This window comes from Delphinapterus leucas, chromosome 5 (genome assembly GCF_059928025.1).
Source record: "Delphinapterus leucas isolate spDelLeu-1000000601 "Yukka" chromosome 5, BTC_Dleu_Yukka2, whole genome shotgun sequence".
Lineage (NCBI taxonomy): Eukaryota > Metazoa > Chordata > Mammalia > Artiodactyla > Monodontidae > Delphinapterus > Delphinapterus leucas.
This window is the reverse complement of record NC_143133.1, coordinates 1,893,705-1,921,162: the sequence shown is the minus strand read 5'-3', so window position 1 is coordinate 1,921,162 and position 27,458 is coordinate 1,893,705. Positions and strand designations below refer to the sequence as shown.

Below are 27,458 nucleotides of genomic sequence, written 5' to 3'. Positions count from 1 at the left end.
CTAAATCAAAGATATATCATGGATATAAATATATATTTAGTTTAATACCATGATAGCAGAGAAAATACACTTGTATCTCAAGTGAACACAGAGCAGTCACAAAAACTAGTCACAAAGAAAATACCAGTAAGTTTCATGAAGCAGAAATATTACAAACAATACTCTCGGATCACAGTGTACAAAACGTAGAAATTATTAACATAAACGGGGCTCTCCCACCTGGAAACCTAAAAGCCACCTATTAAACTACTGGGTGAAAGGGGAAAAGAAAACCACATGGAAATTGCTGAATTTCTAAAAAAGAAACCAAACGGAAACATTATCATACACTGTGGGAACTACTTAAAGGAATGATCAGAGAAAATTCAAGGTGCTAAATACTTTGATCAGTAAAAATGAAGGAATGAAAAGAAATGAACTCAATTCCCAATCAAAAAGTTAGAAAGAACAATGAAGTAAAACAAAAGGAAGCACAGGAAAAAAAGATAAAAGTAGAGATTAATGAGGCAGAGAAACAAACAACAGTATACACCCAACTGATAAATCAAGAGCCTGGCTTTTGAAAATATTATATAGATAAACTATTAACTTTAACTGAGTCAAACAGAATAGGGAGAAAGAAGGCACAAACATACAAAATAAGAAATGACAAGAGGAAAATAACCACTGAAAGAAATTTTTTAAAAAGTATGTACTCGGGCTTCCCTGGTGGCGCAATGGTTAAGAATCTGCCTGCCAATGCAGGGGACACGGGTTCGAGCCCTGGTCTGGGAAGATCCCACATGCCGCGGAGCAACTAAGCCCGTGAGCCACAACTACTGAGCCCGCACGCTTACAGCCCGTGCTCCGCAACGGGAGAGGCCGCGACAGTGAGAGGCCCATGCACCGCGATGAAGAGTGGCCCCCGCTCGCTGCAACTGGAGAAAGCCCTCGCACAGAAACGAAGACCCAACACAGCCATAAATAAATAAATTAAAAAAAAAAAAGTATGTATTTTGCAGACACCTATGTGAACAAGCTGGAAAACTGGCTGAAAAGATAATTTACTACGGAAATACAGTTTAGCAAAATTAACCTCAGCGAAGAAAGAAATATTTAAATAGACCAATTACCATAGAGGACAGAGAGAATACCATCAGGCAACTTCCCCACGAAAAGCACCGGCCTGGGGGGCTGCACAGGAGATTCCTGTCAAATCATTAAAGCCTAAGTAGTCCCAATGGAAGGTGAATTGCTCTAGAATACTGAAAATGAAAAACAAACAAAAAAAGCTTCCTAATTCTTTACGAAGTATAACAGGTCTAAGAAGAAAAATTATGTTTAATCTCCGTAGATACTAGAAAACCTCTGACAAAATTCAACACTCATTCCTGATAAAATACTCAAGAAAAATAGGAATTGTTGGATATTTTCTTAACATGATAAAATATATAAACCTTACCCTAAAGCCAGAATCTTAATGTAGAAACACCAGACGTTTCCATTAAGTTCAAGAATGATGCAATTAAACAAGAGAAAACAAGAAGCATAAGAATTGGAAAAGGAGAAGTAAAGCTTTCTCTATTTGCAAGTAGATGATAGAGTAGCTGGAAAACCCCAGAGAATCAACAGTAAGACTCAAACAACGAAATAATTTGCTAAGGTAGGAGATATAAAGTTAACATACAGAAAGCAACAGCTGTCATACACACAAATGACCAGTTAGAGGAGCACCATCCAGCAGAAACACAACATGAGCCACATACATAACTTAAGATTTCATAGTAGCCACGCTGAAAAAATTGAAAAGAAACAACTGAAATTAATTTTAGTAATATACACTTTATTTAATTAAATATGTCCAAAAGATTATCATTTCAATATGTAATCGATGTAAAAAATTATACTGGGACTTCCCTGGTGGCACAATGGTGAAGGATCCACCTGCCACGGAAGACCTAAACAGACATTTCTCCAAAGTAGACATACAGATTGCCAACAAACACATGAAGAGATGGTCAACGTCACTAATCATTAGAGAAATGCAAATCAAAACCACAATGAGGTACCACCTCACACCGGTCAGAATGGCCATCATCAAAAAATCTACGAACAGTAAATGCTGTGGAGAAAAGGGAACCCTCTTGCACTGTTGGTGAGAATGTAAACTGATATAGTCACTACAGAGAACAGTATGGAGACTCCTTAAAAAAACTAAAAATAGAACTACTATACAACCCAGCAGTCCAGTCCCACTACTGGGCATAAACCCAGAGAAAACCATAATTCAAAAAGATACATGTACCACAATGTTCACTGCAGCACTATTTACAATAGCCAGGACATGGAAGCAACCTAAATGTCCATCGACAGATGAATGGATAAAGAAGACGTGGCACATATATACAATGGAATATTAGCCGTAAAAAGGAACGAAACTGAGTTATTTATAATGAGGTGGATGGACCTAGAGTCTGTCATACAGAGTGAACTAAGTCAGAAAGAGAAAAACAAATACCGTATGCTAACACACATATATGGAATCTAAAAAAAAAGGTACTGATGAACCTAGCGGGCAGGGCAACAATAAAGACACAGACGTAGAGAATGGACTTGAGGACACGGGGGGCGGGGGGAAGCTGGGATGAAATGAGAGAGTAGCCCTGACATACATAAACTACCAAGCGTAAAACAGACAGCTAGTGGGAAGCTGCTGCACAGCACAGGGAGATCAGCTTTGTGACCACCTAGAGGGGTGGGATAGGGAGGGCGGGAGGGAGGGAGATGCAAGAGGGAGGAGATATATGGATACGTATAGCTGATTCACTTTGTTGTACAGCAGAAACTAACACAGCATTGCAAAGCAATTATACTCCAATAAAGATATTAAAAAAAAAAAAAAAAAGGAATCCAATGCAGGGGACACGGGTTCAATCCCTGGTCCAGGAAGATCCCACATGCCATGGAGCAACTAAGCCTGTGTGCCACAACTACTGAGCCTGTGCGCTGTAACTATTGAAGCCCGCTCGCCTAGAGCCCGTGCTCCGCAACAAGAGAAGCCAACGCAATGAGAAGCCCGCGCACTGCAACGAAGAGTAGCCCCCGCTCGCCTGAACTAGAGAAAGCCCGCGTGCAGCAATGAAGACCCAGTGCAGCCACGCCCCCCCAATATATATACGTATATATATACTGAGTTATTTTACATTCCTTTTTTTTTCATACTAGGTTTTCAAAATCTGGTTATGTTTTTACACTCACAACCTGCACAATTTGGACCTTCCACACCTCGGTGCTCAGGGGTGACATGTGACTGGCTACTGCACTGGATGGAGTTGGAAGGTATGATTGTAGAAAACACCCCGTTAAAATTAAAAGCAAGGAAGATTAAATACTTAGGAATAAGCTCAATAAGAAATGTGAAAAACCTATAAAAGAAAATTTAAAATATTCCTAAAAGACATAAAGTAGACTTGAACAAATGGAAAAACTCCCCTTGTTCTTGGGAAGGACGAACAACATCACAGACACCAATTCTCCCTAAATTATCTTATAAATTTAATGCGATACCAATAAAAATACCAACAAGGTTGTTTTTTTCTTTTTTTTAAAGGGAGCTACGCACACTGACACCAAAGTTCTTATGGGAATACAAACATGAAAGAACAGCCAGGAAAACACTGAAAAAGGCTGTGAGGAGAGAAGAGTCCTGTAAGTCATTAACGTGTACAGAACCCCTGAAGTAGCAACTCAATGCAGTAATGGCGAGTGAATGAACACAGAGGGAAAGAAGAGAAATTCCAGAACAGACCTGAGGACACACGGTGCAGCACATGGTGGCATCCTGAGTCGCCGAGGCAAGATGAGCTTTTTAATAACTGGTGTTGGGACAACTGGCTAACTATTTGTAAAAGATAAAGCTGGATTCACGCATCACACGATACAAAAGAATAAACTCCAACTAAATGTGTCAGGGAGCTAAGTGAAACCACGCTAATACTAGAAAAAAACTTGGGCACATTCCTCCTTAACCTTCGTGTTAGTATAAACAATCACACCTGACAACTATTTAAAATCCAGAGTGAACTATGTAAAGTAAAAGAGAAAACTTGTGCTTGGCTAAAAAGCACTGGAAACAGAGTCAAAGACAACTTAACGACCTGGGGCAATATCCCCAATTCATAAGGAACTCTTAAAAAATGGAAGGAAAAGAGCAAAAACCCAATTAAAAAATGAGAAAAAGTTATGAATAGAAAATTCACAAAAGAGATATAGAAACAGCCCTTAAAAATATGACCTCACTATAATTAGAGAAAACTGCATATGACACTTCAGGAATAAGTGCGCCTAACAGATGGGCTCAAGTTACAAAGCCTGACAACACACTCTTTTGGTGAGGCTGTGGCCAAACAGGGGCTCGACAGGGTGGGAGTGCAATGCAGGGTTCAGAGGACCAGGCCACATCAACAAGCCCTGTCTGCACTGACCTCTGTGACCCAGCACTCCCGCAGAAACACCCACGCAGAGCACCTGCGCTCCGCCCCGCTGTGTGTCATTACAAACCCCGAGAGCGGGGCAGTGTCCAGCGGAGCCCACTCAGCACCTGAAAGCACAAGGAAGAGCTGCGGACGCACACGGAGGGCCTTTGGAATACAGGGTGTGGGGAAAAAGCCACGGGAAAAGGCGTCTCTAATATGCCAACCTTTTGTGTAAAGAACAGAAAAGCAAATAAGAAACTAAGTAGGAATGGGATAGGGAAAAAGAAATCAGGATTAAGGAGGGGAAACAAAACAAAATAGATACAATCAGAAACAAAGGAAGCCAGCTGCACTTCCTAGGAGTCCCCGTGGCTGTACTAAATGTGCCGCACTAGGTCCTGTGGGGGGAAGAGACCTACCAACCCTCAGGCTAGAGAAGGAACCCTGAACAGACACAGAGGGCAGGTGCACCGGCCGGTCTCCCACGCGGTGGGAGCAGGCAATTCTGAAGCTACCCGTGTGTCCCCCCAGGACCGCAAGGCAGGAGACACACTGTGGACTGCGGGGAGGGGGCTGCAGGGAGCGCAGTGGCACCGGAGCCGGACTGCAGTTGTCAGGGTGAACGGGTGGTTTTTACTGCAGAGATTAGATACCGAAAGACACAGATGTGTGTGTGTGTGTGGGGGGGGCACGAGGAGTGCACACGTGCCTGCGTACACACACTCGCTCCCCCTCCTAGGCCCTGCCAACCACACATCAGCTCTGGGTCTCAGAGCCGGGACATCTAACTGTGCACAGAAGTGCTCAAAGCACAACGGGGTGCAGAGGCCACGCAGAGGGGGCTCCCACCGACTGAATCTGGGGGCATCGAAATAGTGTTAGCAAAGGATTATAACCTATAGCATAAAGAAAGCATCTACTAACCCGCCCTTGTATAAATAATGAAGTAAATGAAAAAAATACGTGGGGAAGGAGAGCTCTTCCTACAGAATGCTGAGTAAGACAGGGAGAAGGAATGACATCAGAAAAGTCACCATTATGCAGGCAAAGAGCACAGTAATAATCCCCCTGGGCAACACTGTCGTCCACGGATGCTAAAAGTAGTGGATGAACGTCTGATACGGTGTAAGGGACTCGTCTCCCCATGAGACACTCCGGGTGAGCACAGGTCAGGTGTCAGCCTGGCAGAGGAGAGACAGGCCGACCGCACGCACCACGGCCCAGGAGGAGAGTTACCACCACCGGGCAGTGTGCCTCCTGACGGCAGGGCACCCACCAACACAGACCCGTCACCCCCAAGGCGCTGCCGCCAACGCTGCGTAATCTGAACCTGGCTGTGAAGGAACAGCACCAAACTGAAATTACTCCAGGTAGTCATTTACTCTAAAAAATGGATGGGTCATGCTCTCTAGAGATGTCAGGTTGTGAGAAAGTGAGGAACTGACCCATTAAAGGAAATTAAAGAGATATGACGCGTGACCCTGGGTTGGATCCTGTGTCAGGAGAAAACTTTGTTTCCTAGGACGTTAAAGGGATGAACGGAGAAACACGAATAAGCCTACAGCTAGGTAACAGTCTTGCGGCAGTGTTAATTTCTTGATTTTAACAACCACACTGCGCTCCCTGCAGCCCCCTCCCCGCGCTGCGCTCCCTGCAGCCCCCTCCCCGCGCTGCGCTCCCTGCAGCCCCCTCCCCGCGCTGCGCTCCCTGCAGCCCCCTCCCCGCGCTGCGCTCCCTGCAGCCCCCTCCCCGCGCTGCGCTCCCTGCAGCCCCCTCCCCGCGCTGCGCTCCCTGCAGCCCCCTCCCCGCGGTCCACAGTGTGTCTCCTGCCTTGCGGTCCTGGGGGGACACACGGGTGGCTTCAGAATTGCCTGCTCCCACCGCGGTGGGAGACCGGCCGGCGCACCTGCCCTCTGTGTCTGTTCAGGGTTCCTTCTCTAGCCTGAGGGTTGGTAGGTCTCTTCCCCACAGAGGACCTAGTGCAGCACATTTAGTACAGCCACAGGGACTCCTAGGAAATGCAGCCGGCTTCCTTTGTTTCCGACTGTAACCATTTTGTTTAGTTGTTAAAATCAACGACGACATCGTGCCCCCTCCCATCTGTATCTTGCTGTATCTAATCTCTTGTTTTGAGGAAATGCACACAGCAGTACTTCAGGGTAAAAGGGCACTCTCATTTGGTTCAGAAAAGTAACCAAGAGGGAGAGATAGGACACAGCAAGTGTGGTGACACGCTGAGCTGACGGGAGTATGTGGGAATCCTTCGTGCTCTTTCCTGTAGTTTGCGGGAAGTCTAAAATTATTTCAAGGTAACCAAATATAACAACAATGCCTACGCGTCCCTCATGGCTGGTGCAGAGGTCACACAAAGCACGAAGCCGCGACACGGACGGCAGCACCCACCTCCAGGAGGGTGGACCCTGAGAGGCACCCGACCCAGCGCCCTCCTCGTCCCACGATGCCCCAGCTACACACGCGCCCCCTTCTGCTCTGTGTTTATTTACCGATTGAACCGCTGCCTCTGTCTCCCTTCTTCTTCTTGCTTTTCTTGCTCTTGCCCTTGGGCTGCGGAGAGTCTGCTGGCACCGGCTTGCTGCTCTGCGGGTGCTCGCTGGGCGCGGCGGGCTCCGCGGGGCCCGGGCTCGGCTTCTCCTCCCGGACGTGGTTCAGCTGCTTTCTGTTGTTGTTGTTGCTGTTGACTTTCCTCTCCTCCCTTCTGTGCTCCGCCAGGGGCGTGAGGTCAAGCACTCTGGCCTTTGACTCAGCCTGGGGCCGGGGCCGGGGCTGGGCCTCCGAGGCTCTGGGCGGCTCCAGGGGCTTCCTCGCCGGCTCGCCGCCCGCTTTACTGCTGTGCTTCCGCTTCTGTTTGCTGTTTCCCTCCTTGTGCTGATGCATCATGTCCAGGAGGAAGGACAGCGGCTGCTGCTGCTTCCCGTTGACCCCCTTCGGCAGAAGGAGCCTGGAGTCTCTGGCGGCCACGGGGTCGGGGGCGTCCGCGTCGGCCCCCGGCCCCGGCCCCGTGTCTCTATGGTCCACGTGTCTGGAGGGGGAGCGAGAGGAGGTTTCCGGGTCTTCGCTCGGCTCCAGCGAGCCGTTGTGCATGCTCTCAGAGCCGGGCACAGCCTCCGCGGCCGCCTGCAGACTCCGAGCGAGCATGTCCAGCTCGGGACAGGCCTTCCTTGGCCTCTCCTTCTTCTTCTTCTTCACGGCCCTCAGCTTCTGAAGCTCCTGCAGCCTCTGGAGCTCCTCCTGCAGCCGCTGCTGCTCCTCCTCCCGCCGCCGCTCCTCCGCTCGCAGGTGCAGGTGCTCCCGGGCCCGGGCCTCCGCTTCCAGGCGTGCTTTCTCCTCCAGCTGCCGACGTGAAAGGAAAAGGCAACTTAGGACAACAGTAAGTGCTCTAAAAAAAGTAAGACACGCACACAAAAGTGAGATGAAACTGAATCGCGCGATAAGAATAGAAACACTGAAAGGGGCTGTGACAGGTCAAAAGCTTAAAACACACCTCCATCAAAGCAGGGGGTGGCAGTCAACAGAACATCCCTTGTAGCCTCCGACCTAGCCCCGGGCACAGAGGACCAGGTCAGAGCAGCTGCCGTGCTCCTGCCCTGCGTGGGCTCTCCCGTCGGTGCGCGGCGGCAGGCGGGGGATGAACTGGACAAGAACAAGACTGATCGCGAGGCAGCAGTTACACAGCCGCACAGGTGCCCCAGAACCTTTCCAGGTGGGGAATGCTGCTGATGCGTTCATGTGCGTCAAAGCGACATTCAAGAAAATGTGTACTGAAAAGCTCGAAATTTCTTTTTCCCACCCTAGCAGGTAAAATTCCCAATATATTTTCACTTGTGTGATAGAGCAAATGACTTCCTAAAATATTCAACATGACGTGGCAAATAGACAAAGGTTATTTCTGCTGTCCAACTGGCAGGAAATTAATTTTCAACTCAAGCGAAGATTGTATTTTTTTAGTGACACACATTGCAGGAGCACAAATGGAAAAGATTCCTTCTGATTAGAAAACAAACGAGGGACTTCCCTGGTGGTCCAGTGGTTAAGACTCCGCACTCCCAATGCAGGGGGCCGGAGTTCGATCCCTGGTCAGGGAACTAGATCCTGCGTGCCGCAACTAAGACCCGGGGCAGCCAAATAAATAAATATTAAAAAAAAAAAAAAAAAAAGAAAACAAACAAAAACCCACTGAGAATAAGGAGAACGGCTCCTCCATCACTGGGCTCCAGTAAGGCTCATGATCGTGAGAATCTCTGAAAATAACATTTTCCGTGGGAAAATGTAAAGGTCCTTCCGAATTTAAATATTTTTCATGATGTTTCAGAAGGCAATATTTGTTAAGAGACAGCTTGCTTGTTTTGCTAAATAACTTAAACATAAAATTAGGTTAAAAATTCAATGACAGGTTTCAGAAAAATGTAACTTGACAATTCAAGTAAAGATTATTTAAAATTCTTGCTCCATCTGTTAAAGGAAAGCTTTGCTGGAGGCAGCACCTGACAGACAAACTCCCACCGTGTCTCCCGCAGTGGCCCCTGCAGGCACTCCAGGGCCTCCAGTCTGCAGGCCCGACCTGCCACAGGACAGACTCTACAATGAATCCAACCCCGGGGTGCGCTGCCTTCATTTCAACAACTGGCCGGCCAACAAGAGACAAGGCAGCTTTGTGGGTCCCTCTGCAAACCAGGTGCTCGGCAGAGAGCACGAAGGGTGTGAGCGGGTGCCGAGGACGACCTGGGATGCACCTGCAGCATGGTCTGGATCCAGGCCGCCTGCAAGGACAGAGGATAGGAGTCCGGGTGGGGGCAGCCCTGAAAGCACCTGAGCCACTCCGGAGGCTTACCGACGAAGCCCAGTGGCGACAGTCTCCAGGGCCTCGGACCACCTGGGACCCCGGGCGCTGAAACACCCCTGGGTGGAGAACACACCTTCTCCCCACACCAGGTCTGGGGCAGAAGCAGGCCGCTCCCTCCAAGCCCCCTAGTTAGACCTGTGGCCAATCCAGACCTATCTCAGGACCGGGGGTGGGTACAACAGCGGCAGTGAATCCACTCAGTTCAATCACAGCTACCTTAGGGGTCACGGCAACGAAGTTGGAAGCAACACCACGCGACGAGTGGCCCGACCCTGGGTCCACTGTGGGCATGTCTCCTCCTTCACAGGGGCCTCACGCCCTCCCAAAGCAACCCATCCTACAGTCAGAGCCCTGTGGTCCTGACGAGTCCCCTCTGGGCACAGCCCACACCTGCCTGCTGAGGCGGGCTCGTGGAGCCTGACACGTCAGGGAGCTGAAACCGGGAAGAACCTCCAGGAGAACTGGCGGGGGCGGGGAGGAAGCCCTAGAGGAGATGCTGTTCCCATCACCTTCACCGTCGCAGGAAGTAACGGATACAATTTCTCGCCTAGCGGCACAGTCTGCGCATCACGCTCACGCGTTGAGACCACGCTCAGGTCCGGCCGCAGCTCACCACTGGGCCAGCCTGGCCAGTCTCGGCAGCTACTTGCTGTCGTGGCAGCCCCTGCCCTAACGGTGTGGTGGCCTCCTTACTCTCGACGTCACTGCCACGTGCAGGCCCTCCTTTGAGCGGTACCCCCGATCCCCCTCTGCCAGTGGGGCCGCTCGGGGCCCTGTACCAGCCTCGGGTCCAAGGCGCTTCTTCAGCCCCAGTCTCCAGAAGCCCACAGTGCCCCGGCCTCGACAGCCAGGGCTGCTTCCTCTGCTTTCCTGGGAAAGAAGTTCCTTCGACAGACAAGAGGCGGAGGGGCTGCTGCTGCCCCGACGCTGGCCAGCACAAGAACTGGAGGCCTGTTTTAGAGCCATTAACAAACCCCTGGCACAGGACGGGGCTCCACGGCCTGAAAATACAACCTGCGTCTTGAAGCAGCGTCCAGCTCAGGCTGGCAGGTGGTCAGGGGCTCTTGAAGCAACACTGGGAGGCTGTCGCCCAGCCCCGACCTCAGAGGCCCCCCGGAGGCCGCCTGGCGCAGACCCTCTGTTTACCTTTCTCTGCTTATGCCGTGCACGCTTGGCGGCCCGGGTGCTGCTCACGGGTTTGGTCTCCGAGCTGTTTATAAACTGGAGCAAGTCTTCCACCCTTCGATGGTCAACCACACTCTCCCTTTCTGAGAGCTGATCCGTTTTCTTAGGTTGCTCTTCTTTCCTCTTGGTCAGCCGTAAACGAAGCTTTTCCCTCATTTCTGCATAATTTCTACTTGTTGGCGCAGCGGGAGGCTAAGACAAACGGAAACATGACGAAATGCAAGTTTTAATGATTTTGAATATACCAAATTTCAGACCGTAGCATTAAAAGTGAAATTTTTATTGCTCAAGTGACACATGTTCATCAGGAAAAGTAACTAAGTAGAAGAAACAAATGGCGAGAAAAAGAAAAACCTTTCATCACCAATTACCCGAAGGTAGTATTTTGGCACTGACCTGTCAAGCTTTACATATTCACAAAAAAATCTGGCAGAGGATGTACAACTATGTACACAAATGGTTATTTTTAAACTAAAAAAGAAACTATTATACATGCTGTAACTGATCTACTTTTTATGTAATACGGTGTGACTATCTTCTCACATCAATAGATGTGTTTATAGCATTTTTCCATCCCCTCGCAGGTTTCCTCTTCAGAGCCGAAAAGCCTTCTCACTGACTACTAAAAACACCTGCGTGAGCTGAGGAAACGCGGAGAGACTAAAGCAGAAAAAGAACAGCTCCCGGCCCTGCTCTTCCCGCCGCCCAGCCCCAGACACCACGGCTGACACCTGCTTGTACGGATGAAGTGACTGTCCTGGCACACCACACAGCGTGGATGTGTCTCAATGTACTGTGCAGTCGAGCAAGAGGAATCCGCCTGTACAGGCTGTCCACTGTGTGGACTCAACAATTCCCACGCCTGGGCAGTTAGTAGGTCCTATCTAATCAGATGCAAAAATGCAGAGACGAAATACTCAAAACTACGTGTCATTATTTCTTTACGACAACTACAACCTAGAATTGGAACCACTGTTTTAGACCGTATCTTGATTTTAATTATGCTCGCAAATAACGCTTTACACACAGTGTAACCATACCCTGAATTCAACCTGGTACATTATTCTTGCAAAGGAGTTTGCACATTTTACAATTCTAATTTAAACACGCAATTTACAAACACCCATGGCGAAACACTAACTTTACGCACTTAAGTGCGCGCTCCGGCACCTGTCCCTCCCCCGAGGAGGCCCTCGGCAGAGGAGAGGCCAAGGCACTTACCCCGCCGTGCCCGAAGAACTCACAGTAGCAGCAGTCACAGTACTTGCCCTCCTTCTGGTTGGTGGAGGTGGAGGTGCTGGAGCTGTGCTCGGAGCAGCTGTCCTCATCCGCAGTCTCGTCTCCGTCGTCCTGCTGCGGGTCATAGACGCCGTTCTCGCAGCGATGCCCTTCACAGTCGGGGTCGCTGCAAAACCGCGCAGGGCCCGTCAGCAAGCAGCCTGCCCCTCAAGGGGTGCGAGCGTGGCGAGCGGTGGCCGAGGCGGTTCTTTCCAACCAGCCTGCCCTCGCCAACGAGGCGTGGGGCCTGCACGACCCAGGGGCCCCGCAGGCAGGACAGGCGCAGGCCGGCGGGCACACCCAGAGGGGCTTCTCAGGTGCACACACAAGGCCTCTCCACTGTCCCTCCCACCACCATTTCATCCTGGGGGATGTCAGGGCGGGGGAGTGGCGGCAAGTTCAAAGGTAACGAGCACTGACTTTTTAAAGAAAGCTGTTGAGTGTCCGTTGCATTGTTCTTTGCTCAGTGTGTAACAAACACGACTTCAAAACACCCACGGGCCCCCTGCCGCTGCCGGCGGTCTGCGCACAGACCCACAGTGGCCCTGTGCTCTGCGGAACCGGCCGAGACCGGAGCCCGCCCCTCCCCGCTGCCGTCCCCCGCTGGTGAGCTGCGAGGCCCCGGGCGCCGGAGTGTCTCCGGCGGTCCTGCAGGGTTAGGTCGCACAGCACCCATTCTGAAGCGCGCCGGCCTCCCCCGCCGGCCCGGGCTCACCTGCAGACGCTGGGAGGCGCGCTGACGGAGCCGTCTGTGGTGGGGGCCACGGGAGCAGGGCAGAAGCTCTTGCGTGAATCCGCAAACCCGGGAGAGGTGGCGGCCGTTTTGGGGAAGGACGGGGCTGCGAGACTGGCAAGGTGAGGCGCGGAGGCTGGAGAGAGGGCGGCGGGAGGGAGGGCAGGAAGCGGCACCAGACCTGTGGGGCTGTTCCTCGGGGCCGCCGGCACCCCGTGCCTGTGATCCTCCTTGTTGATGCCGTGAAAGACGTCACCTGCGTTCAGAGATGCCAGAGTCACTGCCAGTGGCCAAGGTCAGGCAGACGTTCAGGCTTCTCTAAGTTAAAACTTTTTTTTTTTAAACCAACTTTTGGTCTGAAAATGTTCAAATCTATAGAAAACTTGAAGGAATAGTACAAAGAATACCCATACACCCTTCACCTAGACTCAAGACTGTTTACTATTTTGTTATATTTACTTTCTGTCTGTCTCTCTCTCTCTCTCTCTCACACACACACACACACACACACACACACACACACTTTATTGGTGGCTTAACATGTGGAAGCAAGCTGCACTCACTCCTAAACATTCCAGCCTGGACTCCTGAGAACATGCACCCTTTGCCGTAAAACCTCGACACCAGCGCCAACTACAGACAGTTAACCTCGCGGTGACATTCTCATCTCACGTACAACCCCATCCAGACTTCCGGCCTCTCCCACAGTCCTTTGCGGCTTTTCCCCGAACCCAGCATCTTTTAAACTTTCTTGTTTTCCTTCCACAATACTGACATTTTTTGAGTTGAGGCCAGCTGTCCACAATTCTGGATTTACAGTCTCATGTCCTATTTAGCTGAAAATATTCTATGCATGAATCCTGCAAAGGTTACGTTGGATCTTCCCATCTGATTGCACAGGAAGCACCTAACGTGTTTGCTGCTGTCGGTGAGGCTACATCTGATCAGGTGTGCAGGGGGGCAGTCGGCACCTTATCTTCCCTTTGCAATCTGCCAGTCACCTGTGGGTGCTGCTCCCAGACACCGGCGCTACTGCATTCCCCAAACTGAGATCCAACGTCCTGACGCCCATGAGGACGCTTACCGGGCCCCCTGTCACCGGCTGGCTGCAGAGTGGCCTTCTATCTGTACCGGTCTTGCACACGTAGTCGGCAGCGAGCTTCCACCCAGACACCTTCCCACCCGACTCCCTCTTTTGAGGGTCCCGAAGGATTCTCGACTTTAGCTGCGTGCTACAATCCGTTCCTTTATTCTTTCTGATGCTCAGACGGTCCTAACTTTGGCTAGTGAGGTCTCTCTGACCCGGCTCCCGTGTCCCTTTGACATTTGCCACTGGTCTCTGACTGCCCCCCTTGCTTTCAAGCCCCCTCTTCGCTGTGCTCAGGGCAGTGTAACAGCGACACCACCTCCACACCAGTGACCTGCACGGCAGCAGGGGCTGCATCTCGGGCTGGTCAGCAGCCCCATCAGCTGACTCTCCATGAGGCTTCTACTTCCAGATGCCTAAAAATTCCTCCACGTGTTCAGGAAGCAGAGACCTCTCCCCACCACAGAACAAGAAGCGCAGAGAGCAAAGGCAGGACACACACAGTGTGGCAAAGCCCTGGAGGGTGTCAGTGTGACAGTAAAGTTCTCATCAGAGCCGCAGAGGACACGCTCTTTGTGCATGAGCGTTCTCAGGTGTTAATTACACTGACATCTCTGGCCAGGCCGAGTGAAAGGGAATTACAGAGCTGCTGAGGAAGAAGGAGCGAATACGCAGCGCCCACCCCGAGGGTTCCTGTGGGCTGGTGGGCCTTACCGAGGGAGGGCGGTCTCTTGGACGACACTCTGAACTGGCTGTTGCTCGACTGCACCGTGGTGGCCGTGCAGGACACGGAGGAGGTGGCTGACGACGTGGCCATCACAACTTTGTTTGCTTCCATAAAAGCATCTTGGAAATTGTACAAACATTTCTTTTTCGCAGCGTTTTTTTTCTCTTTACTATCCGGAACTGCAGGCGTTTCATTGCTAGATGGAGGTGGAAGAGCTTCAGGTCTTGTTTCTGAGAGTGTTGGCCCTAATATGTCATTCCCTTCAGAGAAGAATGGGAAAATTAAGGCTTCTAAAAGAAAGAGCATTTAGCTAAAACCTAAAGGACATCTGCTGAATAAACTATTAACACTGGGGCTGCTACTGAAGTTAGGATTCCAATGGGATGACACTAGTCAACTAGTTTTCATCTCAGAAGAAAAATTTATTGAGCACCTACTATGTGCCAATTCCTGTGCTAGGTGCTTTCCAAAAGTTATTTAATGTCTTAAAGTACTTTCTGAGCTTAGTACTATCATTCCTATCCTGAAGATGAAGAAACTGAGGCTCAGAGAGGCTAAGCAACTTGCCCAAGGTCACACAGTTAGAAACCCTTTCTAAGCACAGACCAGATGTCAAGTCTAGCTTGCTGTTCTGAGCACATGCAGGGGCGGGGGTGTGGGACCACCAGGGGCTCTGACCACATGAAGACAGAGATGAGGCAGAGGTACCAACCCCTCTTCAGGCATGCCCTGCCCTGCCACTGAAGAAACAGCTGCACCTCAGCAGTTGAGGCCGCAAGGAGGAAGGTGCTTGTTAGAGGGGACAGGTCCCATGTAGGGTCAGTGCAGAAAGAGAGAAAAGGAACGTAAGTCATAGCATTCAAGCCACACCACCCTGCTGCACCGGGTCGAGGTCTGCTGGTCACCAATGCTCAAGAACCAAAGGCCCAACACTGCACCCTGGAGCCAAGACGCTCAGCAGCCCTGGGGCGGGAAAGACCCAGTGTCCGAGGCCCGTCCGGCTCCTGTGCCGGCAATGGGCCGCCAAGCCCAGAGCCTTGCTCCGCTCCTGGCGGCAGACACGGGTGGCTGGAGCGGCCTGAAGGGGCCCAGGGGCCTCCTGCTAGAGGTGGAGGTGAGGGGAAGCAGCAGCCCGGGCCCCTACTGGGGAACTGCAGCAACAGAGAGGGCAATCCACTCAGCACAGATCATTTTAAACTTTAAGAAAGTTTTAATGAGTTCCTTACCAGAAATTGTATCTGGCAAGAAAGTGCCAGGATTCCAGTTCTTATCATTCATCACTTCTGATCCCCAAAGACTTATAAATTTAGAACTATTCCACTCTGGAGTATTCCCAAAACAGCTCGGATAAATATGGTCTTGAAGAGATGCATTGAATACCTGATGTTTATTTGTGTGATTCTGAACAGGTGCTGGCGGTAAAGCCTACAAAAAAAAATGTTCTAATCATATATCAAAATTAATATTCTATTTACCTAAGTAGTTAAACTACAAACAGACAAGTCATTACTGAAACCCTGTGGGATGCGCCTGCCGTGAACAGGTGTCCCGGGGAGCACATCCCGCAGAGGCTTCCTTGATTATTTATGAGGCTGTACGTGACGGGGCAAATCCGAACCACATGTAGATTTTAAAAGCAACTGATGCTCAAGGAATATATCAGACAAACTTCAGACAACTCAGTGACTTCTAACATTCCTCCCTAGTCACATTTTATTTTATTTTTTAAAATAAATTTACTTATTTGTTTTTATTTTTGGCTGTCTTGGGTCTTCCTTGCTGCGCGCGGGCTTTCTCTAGCTGCGGCGAGCAGGGGCTACTCTTCGCTGCGGTGCGTGGTCTTCTCATCGCGGTGGCTTCTCTTGTTGCAGAGCACGGGCTCTAGGCGTGTGTGCTCAGTAGTTGTGGCTCGTGGGCTCTAGAGTGGGCTCAGTAGTTGTGGCGCACGGGCTTAGTTGCTCCGCAGCATGTGGGATCTTCCCGGGCCAGGGATGGAACCCGTGTCCCCTGCATTGGTAGGCGGATTCTTAACCACTGCGCCACCAGGGAAGCCCCCAGTCTCATTTTAAATGAGGCCCATTTGCATGAGATCTGTTCCTGTGGTTTATTCTCATCTGACATTTTAAAAATCACCGTGCACCGCAAGGAAGAGTAGCCCCTGCTGGCCACAAAGTCAACTTTGGAATCACTCATAAAAATGGTCAGCTCTTACACTGTTCCCTCACACTTGGACAAAGTGCAGTGTAAGTGTGAAGAAAAGATGGATTCTACATTGAGCTCTAAACCCACCCTCCCCGGGGCGGGGAGGGGAAGACCCTTGTCTGAAGGTGCCAAGGGAGGGCGCTGGGTCCACACATTTATGGGGTGACTGGCCGTCAGCTGCTCCCTGCACACGTCCTGGGCCCTCCCTCCCCTTGGTCCCCCTGCTCCCGCCCCCCATACCCGCAACAGTCTTCCCCACCGCAGCCAGAGTGGGCTCATGGAATGTGAGTAGGAGGGCGTCACTCCCGCACTCCGGCTGTGCCACTGGTCTCCCACTGCTCTGACGTAAAACCCAGAGTCCTGAACGTGGCCGGCCGTCCCCGTCCTTCCTGCTCACGAAGCCCCTGGACACACGGGTCTTTCCTTGGTCCTCAAACTCCAAGCTACTTCTTGACCCACAACTTGGCTCACACTGTGTCCACTTTCTAGGAGGTCCTAATCTCAGCTCAGACCTTGCTGACTTGCATTTATCCTACTGGCTACAGCCTAGATGTCACGTCCTTGGAGAAGTCATCACTGCCTTTGCTCTCACCACCCAGCACCCAGACCACGGGGGGCCTTCCCATCAAACACACTGAAGTCCATTAGTTTTCCCTCTCAGCACTTACCACAGTCATAATTCAAGACTTATCTTTAACCTATTGGTTTAACGTCTGCCTTGCCTCGAGTTACATAAGCTGCAAGGGGATGGGGCCGCCTGGATCCTGGCCCTGCCGCCCCCAGCATCTCGCTGATGCAGCACACGGCCTCCCCTCTGCAGGTGTGTGCCCAGGCCCACCCAGAGGAGCTGCAGGTCTGTGCTGGGAGCGTCCCTGAGGACACAGGAATGAGCAGCGAGTGCTGTGAGCTCAAGTGGGAGGGTTTGGGGATGACTCCCAGGGGAGGTGATGGTCTGGCAGAACCCTGAGGGCCTGGCTGGGCAGAGGGTCGAAGGGAAGGGTCAGAGCACGGGGATGGCCAATGTCCAGGGACAAGTGTGCCACCACCTGACGGGCTGCAGGGGCCACAGCAGAGACAACCCCGTGTGACTTCCGTCCTGAAGGGGCTGGGAAGCCACAGAGGTTTCTGCGCAGCAGGGTGAGACGGTCTGGTCAGCTGATTAGAAACATGGATCTGTGGCAACCTGGTGAAGGAGCCAGAGGGGCAAGGATGACGCGGAGAGCAGTTAGTAAGGGGCCGGGGAGGGCTGGAGCGCTGGCGGGGCAGGTGGGGAGGAAGGAGAGGGTTCGGGAGCGCCAGGCCGGCCACGTCTGAGCTGAGACTGCGCTCAGGTCAGAGCTGCTGCCTCTGGCTCCACCCCTGGGAGGCGTGGCCAGTGACGGAGCTGGACGTCCGGGCTGCCCAGTCTGAGGGGTTCAGGGCCAGCCCGCCCTTTACTAGCTGTGTGACCTCAGGCAAATTACTCAATCTTTTTGTGCTTTAGTTTTCTCATCTGTAATTTGGAAATACCTACCTCCAGGGGACGCGCGGAAAGAATTAAACCAGACAGTGCATGTCAAGGGTTTAGCGTATGGCCGGGCCCAAAGGAGGCATTTCCCAAGTGCTAAGGTGGGTCTCCCTAGACACGAGCCAGGCCCCCACCCCACCCCCGCCCCCACTTCCCTCCCTCAGCTCGGGCCGCTGAGCAGCTTAGCGCACCTGCTGAACGGGCTCAGAGAGACGAAGGTGGAGGGTGAGGCTGGAGCGGATTCAGGATTTGAAAGTGGGAAGAAACAGGGCTAGACTGGACGCCCAGGACCAAAGCAGAAGCCTGGACCAGCTGTTCTGGCGGAGCAGCCCCAGGGGCAAAGGGCGAGGACAAGAAACCTGTATTTCAACAGATGTCAGTTTCCACAAAGAAGTGACAAACTAAGAGCTGCTCTGCTGAGAAGGGACGGATGAAAACTAACGATCAATTGGAAGAAGGTTTCTTAGTCTTGAAGACCTTCTGCTAAGGGCAGACATACCTGACAGGTGGGAAGCAGCCGCTTGCTCACCACGTCAGCTCTGAGAAGCAGCTCGGAACAGCAGAAGCACGTTGAGGGTTCGGAAGCTACTCAAGAACTTCGGAGACCCTCTGGGCACGGCCAAGCGTTGCTGGCTCCTCCCTCCCGGAGAAAGCCTGGCTGATGGCCGGGAGCCGCCGCTTGCGTCTTTCCAGAGAGCCTTTGCTCACCCTTCAGCACTCTGGATACCCGAGCATGACCTCTCTGCAAACCCACCCCCACAGGCTCGGGGAGTTCTCCTTCAGTGTTACTTTCCTACTCCGCATCTACAATTCCTATTAAGTTACGTCATAGTATTTTGAGTTTTCAAATTTGACTGTCTTTTTGTCTTCTCTTTAGACCGCGAGGTCTCTGAAAACAAGCACAAGGACTGACCAGTTTTATTTTTCTAGCGTGTAGCACAGGGCCTGGCACATACCGGATGTTCAATAAATGGGCAGAATTTAACCTGGCGGAGTAAGGGGATGCAGCCATGGAACTGTTATATTGGAGACATAAGTCAGCGATTCTATACATCTGATTCACACACTTCTTCAGAAGCCTGTCTACTCAAAACAGGAGGCCCAGCTGTAGAGAGCAAAGGGAGCAGGGGTCCGTAACAAGCAAGCTGTATTTGTACGAATGCTTCTGCACAAGACGCCTACTAACTTCCATAGCTACGGGTTTCCTTCAGGGAAAGAATAGGCACCTGTCACCCAGACCATTCTGGGGCCACGCCTCCATAAAAAACACTGACGACTTAAGCACCAAATCAGCCTCTCAATATGTGGCTAACGCTGTTAAACTGGAACACTGCTTTCAATCTTTACACAAATCCACATGGCTTCAATTAACAGAAGTTCTCAATTGTTCTCCTCTTTGAGACAAAACTGACTCACGGGAAAGCAAAATTTTGCTTCCAGTGGAAGCTCCGACACACACACTAACTGATGCCCTCACCACGCACGCCTCTGCGTTTATGCAGGAACCTAAGGCCCAGCCCGTCTCACACCCAGATGTCATCCCAGACGCCATGAGCACGGAGGCGAGAGAGCACAAGGCTGAGCCACTGAGCACGGGCGGGAGAGGCCGCTGACGCCCAGCGTGCAAACAAAAGGGTCCACTTATATCCCAGCGAACAAGAGAGTGACGACCCCTCTACTCTGCACTTCTTCTCAGAGGCTCTTCAGTACTCCTGCCAGAGGAGAAGAGGCAAGAGCCCCACCTCTGTTTCGCTGTTTCTTAGCGTCAGAAGAACTGAACTCTGCCTCCGAAATAAAACGCAGATCACAGGTCACAACATGACCCCCAGATGGCAATCTGTTTATGTCCCTATTTTCCACACAGCATTTTTCTCCCTCGAATTCCAATTGACCTTACACTTGTACCACGTTTAACTTTATGAGACACTTCTGCAGTGGTTGTACACAAGTAACCCGGTGAGGAGGTGACAGGTTCACAGGCCCACAGCCACGTGGGAGTCACGTCACCAGGCTCCGCTCAATGCACTGAACTCACTGACCGTTTCCAAATAACCCTTACGCTACCGTGGAGACTTCAAGACATGTGTCCACCTTCAGCTCCAGGCCCTCCCTAATGGGGCAACTGCTTCACAACACATTCTCCAGATGGAAAAGACACAGGACTTAAAGCTGGAAGCCTCGAGCACCGCTCCCGGGCCACGCGCAGCAGGGGAGCCTGCTCTGCTGGGGAGCAGGAGGTGTGGCCCATGCGCTCGTCTCCAAGGCCGCAAGTTCTCCCTCCCCAGGTGGGCGTGGTCCAGTGAGGGGGGACACTTCGCCCGACGTCCCAGATAACTGGCACCAAGCACTTTTGTAACAAAGGGCTGAGCTATGGAGAAAGCAAGGGAAACGGTCCACAAAGAACTGACAAGAACATGGCAAGAAAAACAGGACCCAGTGGAGGTGCGGGAAGGGATGGCTGCCCTGGGGACGTGTGCGCCATCGTCACCATGAGGAGGGGATGGGTCTGTGGTCCCACGGGAGGAAGGAGAGCTGGAGACAAGGGGAGCTGGAGGGTCCCAGAGGGTCAGCTCCCTGCTGGCACCTTTGCACCAGCAAATGCGAACCCTCTCTTGAGGAAGCATCCCCTATTCAGCACCTGCTGAACAAAACATGATCTCATGATAAAAAACAGATTTAGATCCTCAAGGTTTCATTCAAACACAGAATAACTGTGTGTAAAATGCTTAAAGAGAGGAAAGATGAAAGAAAAAGTGAGCAAGGAACAAGAGAATATAAAAAGTTTCTAACACATTTGAAAAATAAATAAATTAAAGCTTAGAAATAAGAATTACAGGTGGGATTAAAAACTCAAACTTAAGGGGCAGGTTAGACCCAATTATAGAGAACCACTTAACTGGAAGACTGATCCAAAAGAAGTTCCCAGAACAGACTGAGAGACACGGAGATGCATTTCAGGTACGGAGAGACCATCAGGTGTGACGTGCAGGATGAGAAGGTCTAACCAGAGGTCCAGGGAGAGACAGCAGAGCGGTTAAGAGGGAATACAAACAAGATAAAATGGCTGAGAATCACCAGACGGGGAATTTAAAATTACTCATACGCTGAGGGCTCTCACGGGAAAGGTACACAACATGCACGAACAAATGGGTAATATGGGCAGAGAGATTCTAAGAAAGAATCAAAAAGAAATGCTAGAAATAAAAAGCACTGTAAGAGAAACTAAGAATCAGTAGACTGGACACAGCCAAGAAAAGAATCAATGAGCTTCAAGATAGGTCAGGAGAAACTTTTCAAACTGAAATGCAAAGAGAAACAAGAATTTAAACAAACAAACAGAACCCCCAAAAAAACCACCACCAACAATGACCAAAAAAGTAGAACAAAATGTCCAAGAGCTGTGGGGCAATTTCAGAAGACATTTCAATGTGGTGCCTGGAGTCTGGAAGTAGAGGTGGAACAGGCAAGGAGGGACATCTGAAGGACTAACAGCCAAGAACGTCCCAAACTCACAACAGGCACCAAACCACAGACCCAGGAAGCGTGGAGGACACCAAACAGAATAGATGCCTGCAAAATCCACACCCGGGCATATCACATTCAAACTGCAGAAAACCAAAGACAATGAGAAAATCTTGAAAGCGGCCTAAGGGGGTGGAGTTGGGCGGGGTTAGAAACCCCTGCACCTACAGAAGGAGGAACGCAATCACAGAGGACATCTCATTTAAAACCATGCAAGCAAGAAGAGTGGAGTTAACTGTGTTTTAAGTGTTCAAAGAAAAAAAAACCCCACCAACCTAAAATTCTGTATCCAGCGAAATTATCCTTCAAAAGTGAAGGAGAAATAATGACTTCCTCAGACAAACAAAAACTGAGGGAGCTCATCTCCAGCAGACCTGCCCTGTGAGAAATGTTAAAAGATTCTCTTTAGGCAGAAGGAAAATAATATAGCTCAGAAATTTGGATCTACATAAAGAAAGGGAGAGCAATGGAGAAGGAATAAATACAAGTAAAATAAAATCTCTTATTTTTCTTATTATTAATTGATCTAAAAAATAACTTTGAAGTAATAACAGTGTACTAGGTGATTAATATATGGATAAATGAAAATAATGACAGCAATGTCACAAGGGATGGGAGGGAGGAATTGGGAATCATCTGTTAAAAAGTACCTATGCTACACAGAAAGCACAATAGTGGTCTCTGAACAGGGACTTAGATGAGTTAAAATGTATGTTCTAATACAACTGCTAAAATTGAAAGAAAGGCATAATCAATATACTAAGAGAAGAGATAAAATGGAATCAGAAAGTGCTCAATTAAAAGTGGAGAAGGCAGGGCTTCCCTGGTGGCGCAGTGGTTGAGAGTCCGCCTGCCGATGCAGGGGACACGGGTTCGTGCCCCGGTCTGGGAAGATCCCACATGCCGCGGAGCGGCTGGGCCCGTGAGCCATGGCCGCTGAGCCTGCGCGTCCGGAGCCTGTGCTCCTCAACGGGAGAGGCCACAACAGTGAGAGGCCCGCGTACCGCCAGAAAAAAAAAAGAAAAAAAAAAAAAAGTGGAGAAGGCAGAAAAAGAAGCCTCTGATAACAAACAGAAAACAGTTACAAACATGGTTGTTATTAACACGTAAAAGAATCACTTTAAAAGTGAATGGTCTAAAAAAAAAAAAAAAAAAAAAAAAAAAAGTGAATGGTCTAAATACACCAATGAAAATACAGAGATTATCAGTATATTAAACAACAAGAACCTTCCCCCCTCCCAAAAAACCCAAGATCCGAGGATACCTGTCTACAAGAAACCTACTGTAAGTGGTGGGAGGGGAGAGATACACCATGGAACACTAATCGAAAGATGGTGGAATGGCCATCATCAAAAAATCTAGAAACAATAAATGCTGGAGAGGGTGTGGAGAAAAGGGAACACTCTTGCACTGCCGGTGGGAATGTGAATTGGTTCAGCCACTATGGAGAACAGTATGGAGGTTCCTTAAAAAACTACAAATAGAGCTACCATACGACCCAGCAATCCCACTACTGGGCATACGCCCTGAGAAAACCATAATTCAAAAAGAGTCATGTACCAAAATGTTCACTGCGGCTCTATTTACAATAGCCCGGAGATGGAAACAACCTAAGTGCCCATCATCGGATGAACAGATAAAGAAGATGTGGCACATATATATAATGGAATATTACTCAGCCATAAAAAGAAACGAAATTGAGCTATTTGTAATGAGGTGGATAGACCTAGAGTCTGTCATACAGAGTGAAGTAAGTCAGAAGGAAAAAGACAAATACCGTATGCTAACACATATATATGGAATTTAAGAAAAAAAAATGTCATGAAGAACCTAGGGGTAAGACAGGAATAAAGACGCAGACCTACTGGAGAACGGACTTGAGGATATGGGGAGGGGGAAGGGTGAGCTGTGACAGGGCGGGAGAGAGCCATGGACATATACACACTAACAAACGTAGTAAGGTAGATAGCTAGTGGGAAGCAGCCGCATGGCACAGGGAGATCCGCTCGGTGCTTTGTGACCGCCTGGAGGGGTGGGATAGGGAGGGTGGGAGACGCAAGAGGGAAGAGATATGGGAACATATGTATATGTATAACTGTTCACTTTGTTATAAAGCAGAAACTAACACACCATTGGAAAGCAATTATACCCCAATAAAGATGTTAAAAAAAAAAAAAAAAGAAAGCTGGTGGAGCTACACTAACTGCAGACGGAGCCGACTGCAGAGCGAGGAAAGTTATCTGGGATAAAGAGGGCCATTACTTAATAATAAAGGGTCAGCTCTGCATGAACACATAACAATCCTAAACACGTGAGCGCCTAACAAAAGAGCATCAAACTACACGAGGCAAAGCCTGACAGAGCTGCCAGGAGAAACAGGCGGATCCACTATTATAGCTGCAGACCTCAACCTTCCCCCGTCAGAAATGGGGAGACCCAGCAGGGAGGGATCAGTAAGGACACACCCGAACTCAACAGCACCATCAATCAACTGCCGCTTCGTCCCAAACCAGCAGGCTGCGCTGCGTTCCTCTGAAGGAACACGGAGCATTCACCAGGGAGACCACTTTCTGGGCCACAAAGCACACTAACAAATTTGGAAGGACAGAAGTACAGTGTCTGCTCTCAGACCAGAATGTAATTAAAGTAGAAATCAGTAACAGAAAGATAGCTAGAGAATTCCCAAATATTTGGAAATTAAATTCCCTATCACAATTTTAATTTTTTTCTGGAGCATTTCATCACTATATTTACCGCCTGCAACTACTTTTAACTTTCAAATAACACATCTGAACACACAAATGAAATGTACCATTGGTACGAAGACATCTGAAAACAGAAATAGTCTTCAAGTTTTTCTAACTTCAGGAAAATAAAATTTTAACAGTGCTCATTCCAAGCATTTCAGGTCTTAAAATATATTTGCCCACGATGGCAAAAGTATGAATTAAAAGAATTACAACTACAGTGACATAAAGTCTTCAAGGCGACAGCTGTCATTTAACCAGAGCAGAAATTTCTAAAGGCCCTGACAACACAGAAACACCAGCCGGTCACACTCGGCACCACCTCCCTCCTCCCAGCTGTGCGTGGACCATCACGCTGAACGGTGCCGGCCTCTCTGAGAAACCTGCTCTGACGGAGCTGAGGATGAGTCTGTGTCCTTCTAATACAGCGCATTTCTTCTCTACCGTCTCCTACAGGGCTGGGAACACACGATGCATTTAGGTACAGACGCAGCCACAGTACTCAAGTAAGTCAAACTAACTCCAGTAACGCAAACCAACTTTGCAAAACCTGGTTAAGTGACAACGTAAGATTGTTTAGAAAAGCAAACATTTTTATACCAGGTACAAATGAAGTATTCTGTCAAATGCATCTCAGTTTTCCAAATAAAAATGGCATCCAACTAGTGTATTTTAAATGCATTTGAATAATCTTGACATTAATACTAAAGTGGCTGAAATACAGCTTAACGGCTTGTCCTCCACATTTGCCTTTCCAGCCACGAATCTTTCACACCTATCTACTGGATTACAGTTTAATTATTATCAAATAAATAGATCTCGATAGAGATGATGCTCCCCCCGAAATGTTCTCCTTCCCCTTTACCTTCTATAGACTACTTAAAATGTCCTGAGAAAAGGCCAAAATTCAGGGGCGGGGGGGAATATCAGTTTTAACTAGAGGTCCCAATAGCCTTTGGGGATAATCAATTTCACTACTTTACTTGAAGATTTTTAGGAACTAATTCTTGAACAGCTTCCACCAGCAAGAAAGTATGAGAGACCATTCTATACTCTTTTCTCTGGGTGGTTCCCTAGGGACTAGAAACTGGAGCTCTATTCAGGTAGGAACGGGGAGCCAACAGCTTCCCGAACTCATACCTTCACCCAGAGGGCAAGGGCTGTGGATCAGGGGGACCATGAAAATAGCCTGGCCTTGAATACATGCCTGAATAATGCTACTTAAAATCACCTGATTAACAAAGGTATCATTAAGTGTTCAAACTGAGCAATCCAACCTAATAAAATTTAAGCATAAACGTGAGGGGTCACCAAGCACTCATCATGAGAGAACAAGACAAGCTGATTACTCTGTTATAAACCAGTGGTTATAATCTCTCGCCTGTGCCCCTCCCCAGCTATGGCAACGTGTGGCCTTCTTGAGAAAGCCCCTTTCAGGCCACGTCCTCCCTTTCTCTCCCAGTGGAGAATCACTGCTTTAAGTAACGTTATCAGTAGAGTTTGGGGAAAATTCTACTTTTGACTGACTAGAACTAATAACACGAGGCAGAGTAAGTGACCAAAAAATAAAAATTCATGATAAGAGTCAATAAAGGTAAGTTCAAAATAGTTGGAGAGGCACAAAGAACGAAACTAACCTGAAAGTCTCACTGCAAAGTCTAAGATCCTGAACATAAACCTGAGGTTCTCGGAGAAGAAATGCACGCAAATCACACTTTCCCAGCCCCTCACTACTCTCCTGGCCAGGCCTCCCGGTCTGCCCCCAGCCCCTCCCACTCATCACCTGCCGGCACACAGGCTTGCACCGCATGGCACGCAGGGTCCCTCCTTCAAGCTTGTTCCTTTCTACATAAAAGTCCTCGGTCTCGTGCTTAGAGGACAGTCATTTTAGACCCTGTAGAGCCCAGCCAGTGTTAGAGAACTCATGTCACACTCAAATTATTTTACCCACCACACTGAGAAAAAGAGCCAGGCCTCGAAAAGCTGCTGGTAGAGAACTGACCTGCTCTCTGGGTGGGGAGAAGCCCTGTGTGGAAGGTCCCCGAGCACAACCCGTCACTCCGGCACCATCTGAAAAACTCTTCACGTACTAGTTAATTCTGGAGGAATAAACCATGACTTTCATGATTGTTTTTACAAGTGCAAAGGTTCAAAATTCTAAGAGTTGAAGGTATTACGGTAAAAGGAAACATTTACAGACCCTCCAATCAAGCGTGGATGCTGTCCTACACAAGCTGCCAATTTATGGGTTTCCGTTTGTTTCAACATGTACCCCTCAAGGTCTGAGTGACGGGTGAGCTTTCCAGCCCTTTCTGCCCTGACTTACCTTACTGTGTGTGAAGGGGGGCGCTGTGTACAAGGTGGGGTGGATGAGAGGGCGAGGCAGGTGTGGGACGGCGTGCAAGGGCACATGTCCATGGATGTGGGGGTAAAGATGCAGAGCGGGGTGTGTGGGCTTCTCGGGGCTCAGGAACTGGTGGCCGGGAGGAAGGGCTCCAGCCGTCACTGCCGACGGCGTCAATCCAGACGCCTCTTGTTTACAGACGTGACATTCACAAGTGTTTGGAGCTTGCTCTGCCTAAAGGGAAAGAAAAAAGAAGTATTTAGTAAATGAGTATTTAGTATTTAGGGAAACAAAGAATTGTATGGACTGAATTAGAGCCAGTCACACGGCAGATACAAAGGCAGCAGGGCCCGTCCTGACACCCCAGGTTGATGGGTCCCTCCTTGTGAGGTAAACGAGGGCCCCCAGGACTGGGACTGAAAAGACCTGAAAAGAGAAGGGGGTGCGCACCTCCCCCCAGCTGGGTGTCTGCTGAGCAGCAGCCACACCCATCCGCATCCCGCGCCTGTCTGAGCAGGGGCGAGGGGACTGGCAAGACGGCAGAGCGGAGAGAGGGGGCTGGGGCCAAGGACAACAAGACCACCGGTGCCACGCTCCGCCGGGCTCACACTGCTTAACGGACGGTTACACAGAGATTCTTCAAAATGCACCAGAGATGGGACTTCCGGCTAAGGTGGAATGAAGCAGTCGGTGACTCTTCTCCCTCAAAACAAGTGTAAAACTGAACACAATTGTCAAAGGCAATCGTTTTGAGGCTCTGGAAATCAACCAAAGGAAAAAAACAAATTGAGAAGCGTTTATTCATGCAAAT

The 27,458-nt window shown here is 49.7% G+C and overlaps 1 protein-coding gene across 6 annotated transcripts in view; it reads right to left on the bottom strand.

The window, feature by feature from the left end:
* FAM193A (family with sequence similarity 193 member A) overlaps positions 1-27,458 on the bottom strand; it is a 174,156-nt gene that overhangs the window by 13,985 nt on the left and 132,713 nt on the right. For all 6 annotated transcript variants that reach the window (XM_089911408.1, XM_089911406.1, XM_089911407.1 and 3 more), the window contains 7 exons: positions 26,630-26,881; positions 15,552-15,750; positions 14,313-14,585; positions 12,494-12,767; positions 11,722-11,905; positions 10,462-10,692; positions 6,959-7,805 (listed from right to left, as the gene is read on the bottom strand). In XM_089911408.1, coding sequence (XP_089767534.1) covers positions 6,959-7,805; positions 10,462-10,692; positions 11,722-11,905; positions 12,494-12,767; positions 14,313-14,585; positions 15,552-15,750; positions 26,630-26,881 — 2,260 coding nt within the window. The remainder of the gene's footprint in view (positions 1-6,958; positions 7,806-10,461; positions 10,693-11,721; positions 11,906-12,493; positions 12,768-14,312; positions 14,586-15,551; positions 15,751-26,629; positions 26,882-27,458) is intronic.